This window comes from Ahaetulla prasina, chromosome 5 (genome assembly GCF_028640845.1).
Source record: "Ahaetulla prasina isolate Xishuangbanna chromosome 5, ASM2864084v1, whole genome shotgun sequence".
Taxonomy (NCBI): Eukaryota; Metazoa; Chordata; class Lepidosauria; order Squamata; family Colubridae; genus Ahaetulla; species Ahaetulla prasina.
Window position 1 is genome coordinate 66,731,931 of NC_080543.1, and position 14,875 is coordinate 66,746,805.

The following is a 14,875-nucleotide window of genomic DNA, read 5'->3' on the forward strand; positions in this document are numbered from 1 at the left end:
CCAGCTTTAAGTACATTAAGATAATAATCTCTTGCTTTCAAAATAGTATTAAGTCGATGTGCTTTCCCTGCTTGATACACTATTATCCCAGCCGGAATGTCCCATTTGTACTCTATCTGTCGCTTTTTAAGTTCATTCACCAGAAATGCATATTCTTTTCTGCTTCTCAACATTTTAGGAGGAATTTCTTTCAGTATTAAAATTTCTTGACCAGCTACTTGTAGTTTTTCCCCCTTATAAGAAGCTTGTAGAATTTCATTTCTCACTCTTCTAGTTGTAAAGTAAATAACCACATCTCTCGGCAGCTGTCTTTGCCTAGCAATCCAAAAGTTCACACAATAAATTTTATCAATTTGATAAGCCACGTCTACTGGTCGAACTGCTGGTATCTCCGCAAAAGCTTCAGAAAATATTTCTCTCAAATTCTCTTTTTTATTTTCCTTAAGCCCCCTAATTCTTAAAGCAAATTCCATTGCCCTATATTTTACCAAAACAATTTCATTGTCTGCTTTCTCCACTTCAGCTTGAAGTTCCTCCATTTTATTTTCCAACTTTAAATTACATTGCTTGATTTCCTCTACTTCTCCCTCCAGTAAAATCACATTTGTTGCCAAACTTTGCACAGCTAGCACAAATCCTTCCTTAATCTCTTTATTTCCTTCTGACATCTGATTTTTCATCTCTAAAATCTCATCTGCCACTTGTTTAAATTTCTCTTCTATTAAGGAAGTTTACAAGTTTATAGCATCATTTAAGGATCCTTTCACAAAATCTTTCAGATTTTCCTGTAATACTTCCAAGTTTAATGCTTTCGTATCTGCTGTATGGGCTGGGGATGCTCCAACTGGGGATACTCCAGCACTCTTAGTAGCAGTTGTCTTTAGTTGTTTAGCTGCCATCTTCTTTTTATATGTTATTTCTTAACATTGAAATTAATAAAAAGTCTTTTTAAAATTTTCTACAACCACAGTCTTAAACTCTCTTCCTTTATGCTTTTGTCACTATATTTAAAAGCTCCAACAGTCTCTGACAGCAATATTAAATATTTAATTCTTTCAATTTCAAATTCAAACTATCCAATTCAGCATAGAAACTGCAGCTTTAGACAGTGCTAAAAGCGCTAATGGCTTTAACAAGCAGCTCTTTAACTTTAACTTTCCTTTGTGTATTGCAGGCGCCATTTTAAATCCTCTCAGGTTAAACTTTGATTCAAAGGAAAGTTATTTTGAAACAAAAGTTAAGATTTGTTACTTGCGATCCCAACTACTGGTCCTCCTGCTTCGTTCCATCTGTGTTGAAATCAGCTTAAAAATAATCCTCGGCACAAAAATGGTCGTGGCTTCTCGTTCTGCATGAGCAGAAGCACCCTGGATTCGGAGCTTCGACAGGTTAGAGGGGGGCTCTCACCCTTCGGATCCCTGGTTTAATTCCAGGGATTCTCGGGGAGCTCTACCCAGACCTGGCCACTCTTCTCTCCCCCTTCTCCCAGGGGAAAGATTTTCAAACTTATCTGACAGCCGATTTGCGCTGTCAGAAACAGTTTGACAAAACCTCAGCGCTGACAATCCGAAAGGAACGTCCATGAAGCCTGCGTTGCCACCGGAAGTCCCCTGATACTCTCTCTTTAGATACTGAGCTGAATAAATGTATTGGTAAAGCGGCCACCACATTCTCCAGACTTACAAAGAGAGTATGGCTTAATAAGAAGCTGACAGAACATACAAAGATCCAAGTCTATACAGCCTGTGTCCTAAGCACACTCTTGTACTGTAGTGAGTCTTGGACCCTTTACGCATGGCAGGAGAGAAAGTTGAACACCCTTCATATGCGTTATCTCCGACGTATTCTTGGCATTACCTGGCATGGCAAAGTTCTAAATAGCGCAGTCCTGGAACGTGCTGGAATTTCTAGCATGTATATAGTATTGAAACAGCGACGTCTATGCTGGCTTGGGCATGTTGTGAGAATGGCTGATGATGAGATCCTGAAAGATCTCATTTATGGAGAATTAGTGCAGGGAAAGCACCTTAGAGGGAGACCACAGCTGCAATATAAGGATATCTGCAAGAGGGATCTAAAGGCTTTGGGAATGGATGTTAGTGACTGGGAAACCTTGACCTCTGATTGTTCAGCTTGGAGGCAAAAGATGCAGCATGGCCTTCTCCAATTCAAAGAGACATTTGTTCGGCAGGCTGATGCAAAGAGGCAGTTTTCGGGCGAAAAAATGCTTTTAAAAGTTAAAAAAAAAAGCCTCTCATGATCGCACAGCTCAGCTAGGATCATCAGAGGCTTTTAAAAGCATTTTTTTACAACCTCTTCGGCCGAGTCAAATTACACCCCCCACCAAGCCATGCCCACAGAATCCAGTCACATTACCTCCCCCCCCCCAAAGCCATGACCATAGAACCGGTTGTAACAAATTTTACATTTCACCCCTGGACAGGTGGGGCAGAGGAGTTCGTAGGGATCTGGCTGCCTTGGGAGGGTTGTGGGGGGTGAGGGACTTTTGTGTGTGTGTGAAACGGGGGAATGGGGACAGAGAGAACATTGCTGCCAGCCCTGGATAACTCTCTGAGGTTGGATTGGATCTCTCTCTCTCTCTCTCTCTCTCTCTCTCTCTCACACACACACACACACACACCATTTTTTCTTTGGGATTGCAGTACAGACGCCCCTCCCAGGATTGGAAGGCTGAAGGCTTTGGATGGACCATTTTGGGGATGTGTGTCTGTGCTACTGTCAACACAGTAGTAATAGCCACAACCATTGCCCATTGTGAAGGGTATAGTCATCCATACAAGTCCATGTGGCTTATGATTCGACTCCGAAACAGTGCCACCCAATCAGGGCTCCCGTTGAAAATGGCCTGAATAGGTGGAGGACCCCATAGCATTTGTTGTGGTCATGCCCCAGGAGCCCATGCAGGGCCCTGCTCAGGAGGCCTAGCGTCGCTGGTACTTCTACCTTCCACACAATGATGGCTAGACTGTTTCCTCACCCTGGTTGTGCAATGTCATGCATGCCTTGTGCCCTGTGTGGTCCCTGGTCAACACTGCACAGTGCCGCCCCCAATGATGACACTAAAGCACCAGCAGTCTGATGTTCTGTGTTTCTAGACTGGCTGGAAATCTTCTCCATATGCAGTTTGAGACTAGCCAGGTGAAAACAATTGTCCATTCCATGTGTCCCCACTCCTCCCTGCCATGTGGCAGAGGGGTCCACCTCAGTCCCCGAAGCTGGCTTCCACAAACCATTCTCTTAACACATCCAATGTAGTGGTCCCAGGGCCCCGTGGAGTAGCTCCATTCACCCTCTTCATTCTCCGTCCACCCTGTACAACCAGGGATGTACTTCAGTTTGAATTTGAAGCGCCTGAAGTATTGGGCCCAGTGAATTTGTTTGGGCAATAGCTTCCTGGGGTTTTTTAGAGCTTCAGTCCAGACTGCAAAGGGCACTTTCCCGCCTTCCAGGAAATGTCTCCAGGAAAGGTGGGCCCAGCGGACAGCATAGGCTTCCTTCTCCCAAATGGCCCACCTCCTTTTGGTGTTGGTGAGTTTCTTGGACACATAGGCAGAGGGTAGGAGCTGTCCCTGTGGGTCCTTTTGCAGGAGCACGGCTGCCACTGCTATGTCACTGGCGTCCAGTTGGATGATGAATTGCTGTTCTGGGTCAGGGTGCTGGAGGATTGGCTCCTCAGTGAAGAGCTGTTTTAATTTTTCAAAGGCTTTTTTACAGTCCATTGACCAAGAGAGCAGTTGGCTTGGTCGTGGTGTTGCTGGCCTGGTTTTCAACCGTTCTGTTAGGAGCAAGGCGACTTCTGCGAACCCTAGTATAAACTGTCTGTAAAAATTTGCAAATCCCAGGAAGCTTTGAAGCTGTTTATGGGTGCGTGGGGGTTGCCAGTCTAGCACCGCTTTCACTTTTCCTGGGTCCATTTCCACCCCTCTGCTGGATATTCGGAGGCCTAGGCAGTCAAGGGAAGTTTGGTGGAATTCACATGGTATAAGTGTATATGCAGCACTTCATTGATTAATTAATTGCATGAAGACTGCTGGGGCCCCTTGCAGTCCGAATGGCATGACTTTGAATTGGAAGCTGCCAAGCGGACAATTAAAGGCTGTTTTCCATTCATCTCCTTCTTTGATTGTGATGCAGTAGTAGGCTTCCCTCAAGTCTAGTTTGGTGAACACCTTTCCCTTGGCTAAGTGATTTAGTATGTTACTTCAGAAGGGGAAGGGGTAGGAGTTCTCCATGCACATGGTATTAATTCCACGAATATCCACGCAAAGCCTCATCCCCCCATCTTTTCTTTAAACAGTACTGGGGCAGCCACCCTGGAATTTGCTGATTGGATGAAGGAGCATCGATGTATTTTCTCAGCTCCTCCATTTCTTTGAGGGTCATGGAGTACATCTTTGGCTTGGGCAGCTTGGCTCCTGGCACAAATTCAATCACACAATCTGTCGCGCGGTGAGGGGGGAGGAAGTTGCAATCTTCTTCTCTAAAGACTCCCAATATGTCCCGGTATTCCCTTGGCACTTGCGGGCAGTCAGGCAGCCCATCTGTTGTGGGGGTTAAGGCTTCTGGCTTGCTGGTGCTGTTGTGGCTTATGGCATCTTGGCATCAGTCTGGCTTTATGGGTGGTAGTGGTCCAATGCCTATATTTAGTTTTCTATAGCTGACTTCCCACGTGATGGTTGGTTCCCCTTTGTTTAGCCACACAAACCCCAGTATGATCAATTCAGTCATTTTTGGAGCTATGACAAATCAAATGAGTTCTTGGTGATGGCCCATTTCTATCTGACCAGTTCTGTGACTAATGTGGCAGGGCTCCACGATTAGTCTCATTGACCTGCTCAAAGTAGATGGGACATGCTAGGGGCCTCGTACGTATGCATAGCTGCTTGACTATGGGGAGGCTGATCAGGCATCTGGTGCATCTGGTGTCTATGATGGCCTCTACTTCCCCTTGGGCCCCTGTTTCTGGAACTACTGTTTGGCTTTTGATAGTAAAGGGGTGAATGGCTTCACTTACCATCGAGTCGTCATCGCCGCTGCTTCCCTTGGCAAGGGTTGGAAGGGTTTCCTCCGGGTTTTGATAGTAAAGGGGTGGATGGCTTCACTTACCATTTGGTCACTATCGCTGCTGCTTCCCTCGGTGAGGGTTGGAAGGGTTCCCTCAACTTCAGTGGGAAGGAATGGAACCTCCTCAGCCTGCTTGGTGATTCTTTCTTTATCAGGTGGCCTCAGCAGGGTCTTCCTTGCCCACGGTGTGGCTGGAGTCTGGGCTTGTGGGACTGGGGCCGGAGCCAAGCATTTGGAAGCCCAGTGCCTGTGCTGGCCACACTAGTAGCACTTGACGGTCCCAGACGATGTGGGAGGCAGTGCTGCTGGCAGCTTTGTCAGAGTTCAGTGACCCTGAGGCCTTCTTGCAGGTTCCTCTGTTGTGGGCTTTCTATGGGGGTGAATTTCCAGATCTATGGCCATGGCGTTATTGTACCTTATATGCATTCCAGTACTCCCCTGATGCCACAAGCTTGCCTAAGGTCTGGATCGAGGGCTTCCTTGAAGTGGACCAGTAGGCATTCCAGCCAGTCTCTCAGCTTCCCAGTCAGTCTCCAAAATTCCCAAATTAGCTCCTTGGGAGCCCAGCTGGCTTGCTTCAGCACCTTAATCTGGGACTCACCATCTACTCTGTGGGCCATGTCTTTAAACCAGCCTCGAAGCAGTTGGACAAATTCATCAGCATCATCTAGCTCAGGGGCTTCCTCGTCATGAAGCTCTGCTATCCAGTCCGCTGCCTCTCCCTCGTTCATGCTTTCCGCTATGGTTGAAATCAATTCCCATTCCAATGGGTATTGATTTCCATATTGGTTGATGTAAGCCCAGACTCGGTTGAGGAAATAGGCTAGCTTCCCTGAAGTCCCATGAATGATTGCCCTGAATCATGGGGTGGGGGAGCTGCTGGCGGGGTCAGTTGCTGAGCTTGTGCGGGCTGCTGGGCTGGCATTGGCTGCTGGGCTGGAATCTGTCATTGGGCCATGACTGCTTGATAAGGCTGCATGGGTGGCTGGGCTGGTACCGGCTGGGGCCCCAGGACCAGTGACTGGAAGTGCGCTGGTTGATAGATAGGTGCGGGCTGCAGGATTTGGGCAGGCATCCATTGGTACTGCACCCACCCCGGCCGGGATAAAATGCCCATCCAGGAGGGATCTGGTCTGCCGGAGGTAGCCTGAAGGCTGGTTGCTGTGGTAGAATACTTGGTCCCAGTAGCCCCAGTTGCGGTCCTTGCAATCCCGTGCCAGGCTGGCTGAGTAAGCTCTGTTGCTGTGTGATTCAGATCCCTGTGGTGGTTGTCACTCCAGTAGCTTGGGCCCAGTGTGGGAGGCTATGGAACGACCCGCTGTGCTTCGAATGGAAGGAGGTAGACACCCCGCTCAGTGGTGCTGTGGCTTCCTGGCTTGGGAAGGTGAATGTAGATTGAGCCAATGTTCATCTGGGCTGCTCAACCTTGATGGGTTGAGTGGGGTTGGTCACACTGAGTTGGCGAAACTGCTCCAGGAGACTGGCCAGAGACTGGCTGTGCGATGGCACCGGGAATCCCCATTCTCTGGAGTGTCTTTGGCCCAGTACTCTCCATTCAAAGGTTGGGATCTATTCCGCTCAGCTTGCATCCATTCGTGGTTCCAACAGAACTGCTCCAGTGACCACTTCTTGGAGTGGAACGGCTCATGCAGCTTTGCCCCACAGGGTTAGATCTGGTTGCGTGGCTCACTCAGGCACCGGCTCTTTGGGATGGGCGCCCAGCTGGCATTCTTTTTCTGCAACTTCTTCCTCTTCCACCATGGCTGGGAAGGGGAGTAGATGGTCTTTACAGGAGTCACTGAGCCATGCCCTATGGTTCCCTCCGTGGCTTTCTTGTCCTCCTCCATCTACCCTGAGTCTTCATGCTACCCGGTTTCGGGTTGACGTTCGGGGCTCAGGACCCTGGACAGCATCCTAATATCCAGGGAGCTGGTTGAATTTTAAAGGAGATTCGGGTTAATGTCAGGGTTCCAAATAACACCCCCAATGAAAGAAAACTCTGAGATTTGAGTTTCCTCAAAGTTCCATTTTATTACAGATGTCATATTGACACATCTGGGAAAACCCGAATCTTAGAGCTTCCAGGTTTTCCTCACCCAAAGGAAAGTTCAAGTCCCTGCCCAACACCCACATGTCCATCACATGGTCCAATCCAAGTACCAGTCCCAAACATTGTCCCAGTTCCAGCCATTCAGGTGCAGGGCAAGATGTCCTTGACTTTCTGAGAATAATAATAATAATAATAATAATAATAATAATAATAATAATAATAATAATAATAATAATAATAATTTAATTTTTATACCGCCCTTCTCCCGAAGGACTCAGGGCGGTGAATAGGCCAATAAAATAATACAATATATTACAATAAAACACATTTTAAAAAACTTATTCAAAATAGCCTAAATTTTCAACGTAGATATCAGACTAAGAGTTATCAGACTGTTTTTGAATGATTATGATGTATTATTTTTGATTGTTTTCGGGGGAAGTTAGGAATTGATGATTGTAGGGGTATAATTAAGTTGGGATGAAAATTTTTTAGCATATGTTTGTTTTATTTTTAACTATACCTTGTGTTCGTTCCGGGAAGTCGGGGGGGGGGAGAAGGGAGGGGGAGAGGGGGGGAAGGGGGGAAAATTTTGTAAAACTTTTTGAATAAAAAAAAATAAAAAAATAGCCTAAATTTAAAATACCATACAAAATATAAAAAATAAACCCCAATAAAATCCATATTTAAAAACCCTATTTAAGCCAGTCCTGCTCGAAAGAATAGATATGTCTTCAGCTCGCGGCGAAAGGTCCGGAGGTCAGGAAGTTGTCGAAGTCCTGGGGGAAGCTCGTTCCAGAGGGTAGGCGCGCCCACAGAGAAGGCTCTCCCCCTGGGGGTCGCCAGCCTACACTGTTTGGCTGATGGCACCCTGAGAAGACCCTCTCTATGGGAGCGTGTGGGAGGCATGTGGTAACAGAAGGCGGTCCCGAAGATATCCCGGTCCTATGCCATGGAGCGCTTTAAAGGTGGTAACCAACACCTTGAAGTGCACTCGGAAAACCACAGGTAGCCAGTGCAGCCTGCACAGGATTGGTGTTATATGGGAGCCACAAGTGGCTCCCTCTATCACCCGCGCGGCCGCATTCTGAACCAACTGTAGTCTCCAAGTGCACCTCAAGGGGAGCCCCATGTAGAGAACATTGCAGTAGTCCAGGCGAGAAAGGAATGCTATTATGACTATATATCATCCTGGCTCCATACAATCCCCCCTCGCAGTTTCCCACAATAGTAAATGTGGCAGCCTGAAGAGCCAATGAAAAAGATGGCTTCCAGGCCTTACACCTGATTATTTAAAACTAGTATTACGTTTCATTTATTTTTTAATTATACATGAGTTCTGAAGTCATTAAATATAGTTTTATTCATCACTCTAGCTTTACATTTTAGTCTACATTTTATTTACATTAGCAAATAATTGTTTTAATGTTATCCAAATAAAAAACACATTATAGTGTGCAATGATAAGAAAAAGAAGAAATAAAATGGCATGAGAAAGGTTTCATTTCCATACAAACTTTTCATTCAGTTACATTATTTGAAATATATTTTCAAAGTATTGTGAAAAAATTAGATATTTCCCAATATTTTCTTATACCTTTAAATTATGTTGATTGATTCATTTTTTGTTAATTACTTCAGTAAACATGGACTAGTTCATAATAATTTTTTCATTTTAGCTTGTTTTTAAATCACTATAATCGTCTAAAAAAATTCCTGTAATAAAATATCCCATATGAGTTTTAATCACGTGTATCAGCTCTTATCAGCTCTTTCAAAAATCTAGCAACCCAATTATTTGAATTGCACCCATTAAATATTCTACTAAGGCTGTATGTTACATTTTTATTTAATGATTAGTACAAATTAAATGATGCCAGCTAAGGAGTACTATTTAACATCGGTCGCAGACGGTGTTGACTGGGGCAGAGGTCGACCGCGAGGTGCCTCACTTGTGGGGTCCCGCAGGGGTCGATTCTCTCGCCCCTGCTGTTCAACATCTATATGAAGCCGTTGGGTGAGATCATCAGTGGCTTCGGGGTGAGATACCAGCAGTACGCTGATGACACCCAGCTGTACTTTTCCACCCCGGGCCACCCCAATGAAGTTGTTGAAGTGCTGTCCCGGTGTTTGGAAGCTGTACGGGTCTGGATGGGGAGAAACAGGCTCAAGCTTAATCCCTCCAAGACGGAGTGGCTGTGGATGCCGGCATCCCGATTCAGCCAGCTGCAGCCGCGGCTGACTGTTTGAGGCGAGTCACTGGCCCCAAAGGATAACTTAGGTGTCCTCCTGGATGATCGGCTGTCGCTTGAAGACCATTTGACGGCCGTCTCCAGGAGGGCCTTCCACCAGGTTCGCCTGGTTCGGCAGTTGCGCCCCTTCCTTGATCGGGATGCCTTGTGCACGGTCACTCATGCGCTCGTTACCTCTCGCTTGGATTATTGTAATGCTCTCTACATGGGGCTCCCCTTGAAGTGCACTCGGAGGCTTCAGTTAGTCCAGAATGCAGCTGCGTGGGTGATAGAGGGAGCTACGCGTAGCTCCCACGTAACACCGCTCCTGCGCAGACTGCACTGGCTACCTGTGGCCTTTTGAGTGCACTTTAAGGTGTTGGTTACGACCTTTAAAGCGCTCCATGGCTTAGGGCCTGGGTACTTACGGGACTGCCTGCTGCTACCACATGCCTCCCACCGTCCCGTACGCTCTCACAGGGAGGGACTTCTCAGGGTGCCGTCCGCCAAACAATGTCGGCTGGTGGCCCCCAGGGAAAGGGCCTTCTCTGTGGGGGCTCCCACACTCTGGAACTTCCCCCGAGCTTACGCCAAATACCTGACCTTCGGACATTTCGTCACGAACTGAAGACACACCTTTTTATTCGCGCGGGGCTGGCTTGAATTGAATTTTAATCTTAAATTTTGTAAATTTGATTAATTTTAAATGGGGTTTTTAGTTCACGGTATATTTTAATTTTTTCAGGCTAATTTAAAATAAGTTTTTTAAATGCATTTTAACTTGTACATTGTATGTTTTATCTTGCCTGTACACCGCCCTGAGTCCTTCGGGAGAAGGGCGGTATAAAAATCAAATAAAAAAATAAATAAATAAATAAAACATCTGCTTTAACATCTGTAGTCATAAAAACCTTTGAAAGGCTAGTGCTTTCCTGCTTGAAAACCATCATGGATCCGCTGTTAGACCCCTTGCAATTTGCATACCAAGCAAATAGACCAACAGATGATGCTGTTAATATGGCTCTGCACTACATCCAACAACATCTTGAGTCTCCAAAGACCTATGCAAGGGTCCTCTTTGTAGATTTTAGTTCAGCATTCAATACCATCATTCCAGACACTCTTCTAACTAAGCTAAACCAGCTACAGGTACCGGAACAGACTTGTAAGTGGATCACAAGCTTCCTAACAAACAGGAAGCAGCAGATGAAGCTAAGCAAGATCACATCAAATTCCTGTACAATTAGCACAGGGCCCCCCCAAGGCTGTGTGCTCTCCCCATTTCTCTTCTCTCTGTATACCAATGACTGCATCTCCAATGATCCATCTGTTAAGCTACTGAAGTTCGCAGATGACACAACAGTGATTGGTCTCATTCGAGACAATGATGAATCCGCATATAGACGAGAGGTCGAACGACTAGTCTTGTGGTGCAACCAAAACAATCTGGAACTGAACACACTCAAAACCGTAGAAATGGTGGTAGACTTTAGGAGAAACCCCTTCACACTTCCACCTCTCACAATACTAGACAACACAGTATCAATAGTAGAAACCTTTAAATTTCTAGGTTCTATCATATCGCAAGATCTAAAATGGACAGCTAACATCAAAAACATCAAAAAAGGACCACAAAGAATTTTCTTTCTGCACCAACTCAGTAAGCTCAAACTGCCCAAGGAGCTGCTGATTCAGTTCTACAGAGGAATTATTGAGTCTGTCATTTGCACCTCTATAACTGTTTGGTTCGGTTCTGCAACCCAACAAGAAAGACACAGACTTCAGAGGATAATTAGAACTGCAGAAAAAATAATTGCTACCAACCTGCCTTCCATTGAGGACCTGTATACTGCACGAATCAAGAAGAGGGCCGTGAAAATATTTACAGATCCCTCACATCCAGGACATAAACTGTTTCAACTCCTACCCTCAAAACAACGCTATAGAGCACTGCACACCAGAACAACTAGACACAAGAACAGTTTTTCCCGAAGGCCATCACTCTGCTAAACAATTAATTCCCTCAACACTGTCAAACTATTTACTAAATCTGCACTACTATTAATCTTCTCATCGTTCCCATCACCAATCTCTTTCCATTTATGACTGTATGACTGTAACTTTGTTGCTGACAATCCTTATGATTTATATTGATATATTGACCATCATTTGTGTTGTAAATGTTGTACCTTAATGAACATATCTTTTCTTTTATGTACACTGAGAGTATATGCACCAAGACAAATTCCTTGTGTGTCCAATCACACTTGGCCAATAAAAATTCTATTCTATTCTATTCTATTATTTGTTGTGCAATTTGTTCTATTTCCTTAAAACCTGTTCCCAAAGAAATTTAAATCTATCAAAGAGTTATTATATATAGTAAGATGTTCTCCTAATTCTACATTCTATTCAACACAATTGGGAGGTGGTTTTTTTAATGTATGAAACCCATACTAGGAACTTTATGTTCTAGGAATCATCTTTAAGGAAAACTTACATTAAAGAGATGAATATGCTGATACAGATTCATAAGATAATGTGATACATTTTATTCCAATTAGCTATATTTCTTTTCTTCCCCCCAAGTCACATTTACATGTTAAACTTTTCAGTTGGAACATATAAATGTGGAAGTCATGGGAATCATTTGAATGAGGTATACCCTGTTTCCCCCAAAATAAGACATCCCCTCATAATAAGCCCAAATCGGGCTTTTGAGTGCATGGCAATAAGGCCAAGTGCTTATTTCAGGGTTCAAAAAAAAAAAAAAAAAAAGACAGGGTCTTATTTTCAGGGAAACACGGTACTTTTATTGTGAACAAAGGCAGTATGAGGTGAAAATAGTTCAAAGGAATGTGCATCTTGAAGGAAGCTTCTAAGATACGGTCTTCTATTGCATACATAAAGATGTCATTTTGTCTTCTGGGATTTATATGCTGTGGTTATATTTAAAATCAAAATTGAAATCTATACTTATTTTCTTAGGACTAAATTTTATTGAATTGCATGAGATTCATGTTTGAGTACCTATGCATACAATTATATTGTATTTTAACAGATATATAGAGAACTGACTTACAGGTGTTTAAGCAAAGAGATATATATTTTTCTCCTCTGCTAAATACCACCTTTTTGTGTAGAATTATTGGTGCTTGGGAACACTTGAGTTTATAAAGATGTCTCTAACTACCTGCCTCTTGTAACATCAAAAAACTCATCCTCTTTTCATCTTCCAACACTAAGAGGAATGAGATTCAGAGAAAATATAGAGTTTAGTTTGCTTCCACACCTGAAGTTATTTGGCAGCATGTGATCAATTACAGTATTAATCCCCTCAATGCATTATGCCAGTTCATTTCTTAACTATTAAACAATATTTTTATTAAACATTTTCCTGTATCTTTTGCATTGTCAGGGTTTATGTAGATACAGTGACAATTATTTTAATGTTCTCATAGTCACTGTTTCTTAAAACATTGGCAGCAGTTAGAGGGGATAGTTAGGAAGTAGGAACACATTAGGCAAAAGCAACAGTAGAGTGTGTGTGTGTTTATATCCCGCCCTTCTCTGAAGACTCAGGGCGGCTTACACTATGTTAGCAATATTAACAAGCTTAGGATTCAAGTCTGTAGTTTTGGCTATATTTCTTGGTGGTTCTTCAGCTAAAGATAAATTAAAGATTTGCAGAAAATGATCCTGGTGAAATGAACATTAAACAAAATAAAAGGGTTTTTCCAACAAAAATCAGGCTTGATTTTTTAAAAATCAATAAATCTAAACTTGTATGATAATGTAGTTTTTCCCCATTTAGTTTTACATTATGTGTTTCTGAGATATTAAAAAGTCTAAATTATTAGATTACTAATTAATAATAATCTAAACTCTGGAAAATATTTTTCTGTTCAGGGTTATGAACCTGCATGTAGCACTTCTAATAATAGTCTACTATGTTTATGTTATAGGCTGCTTGTGGTGGCTGTCATATGCTGGTTTTTGCCACCCCAAGGCCTAAAAAATATGATAACATTCATGAGCTAGAAGAAAATGAGCCCAATTTATCTCTTAAAGTCTCTGAAATGGGAGGAGATGCAGACACCTTTCAGCAAACATTTTCAGCACGTGTGCGACGGAGAGAGAAGGTACACTATAACTGTTCCAAGCTAGTTATTAAAAATAGTGTGTGAAAAAGATTTAAAAATTTAAAAGATTTCTTTAAAAGTCTTTTAATTTTGGAACTTTTTTCTTGAAATGATGATTTTTTTAATTGTAATTTTTGGAATCAGAGGAAAGAATAGGTCTGTAATATTTTCAAGGAATGAATATAAAATATGAGATTGGAAACCCTAATTGAAATTAATGAAAGGATACTTATACTTATTTGTTTATTAAATTTATATGCCATACATCTCCCTGATAGGGCAATCTTGGGCAGTTTAAAAGTAAATCAATGACAGTACACAAAAAATAAACTTTCTTTTTGTCTTTCTCTGAATAAATAAGAAGTTACATTATTTCTAATTTATAAGTTTGAATTTGTACTCCAGCGTACTATAAAGTTGTTAAATTTTGAAATTAAGTTTTGAATTATGTTAAATCTTAAATATGTAAATTAACTCTGGCTCAGATAATTTAAAAACTTCAACCAAAATTCTAAGGGAATTAAACAGTTTTGATTCACAGAGCCTGTTCCAAAATCTGAAATGTGGATAGTATCTTTAATTTAATATATTCTGTATATTATTCTTTAAAAATCTAATATAAACATGATTTGCTTTCTTCTAATTCTTTCAGAAGGAAAAATCACCAGAACAATGTAATCGATTGGTGCGAACGCTTCCCCCATTGGGGAAAACTTCCCTAAAACTTGCATCAAGTGACATCAGCAGTACTCTTCCACTTGGTAGAACTGATAGAAATAAAGAATCTGAATCCATTGTGGATCATGAAACAGGTAAACTATGTTTTGTTTACAGGTACTCCTCAACTTACAACCTTTTTTTCAAAATTACAACGGCCCTGAAAAAAGTGACTTATGACTGTTTTTCGCACTTATGACCATTGCTGCATCCCCATGGTCATGTGATCAAACTTAAGATGCTTTGCAACTGGCATGTAATTATGATGGTTGCAGTATCCCATGGTCATGTGATCACCTTTTATGACCCTCTGACAAGCAAAGACAATGAAAATGCCAGATTCACTTAACAACTGTATTACTAATTTAACAACTGCAGTAATTCATTTAATAACTGTGGCAAGAAAAGTTGTAAAATGAAGTAGAACTTAACTATTTAGCTTAGCAGTGGAAATTTTTGGCTGAACTGTAGTTGTAAATCGAGGACTACCTGTACTTATAGTAAAACTCCTTACAGGATCATCCCTGTAATACAAAATTCTGGGCAGGACAAAATCTTGAAGTGGGATATTGAATAACGGGTCAGCTTATTTGTGGGACAATCTCTACCAAAGCATCACTAGGTAAGAAAGAATGAGCACTTCCAGTCCG

The 14,875-nt window shown here is 42.7% G+C and overlaps 1 protein-coding gene across 6 annotated transcripts in view; it reads left to right on the plus strand.

The window, feature by feature from the left end:
• RPGR (retinitis pigmentosa GTPase regulator) overlaps nucleotides 1-14,875 on the plus strand; it is a 139,565-nt gene that overhangs the window by 96,640 nt on the left and 28,050 nt on the right. For all 6 annotated transcript variants that reach the window (XM_058186589.1, XM_058186591.1, XM_058186588.1 and 3 more), the window contains 2 exons: nucleotides 13,332-13,508; nucleotides 14,161-14,320. In XM_058186589.1, coding sequence (XP_058042572.1) covers nucleotides 13,332-13,508; nucleotides 14,161-14,320 — 337 coding nt within the window. The remainder of the gene's footprint in view (nucleotides 1-13,331; nucleotides 13,509-14,160; nucleotides 14,321-14,875) is intronic.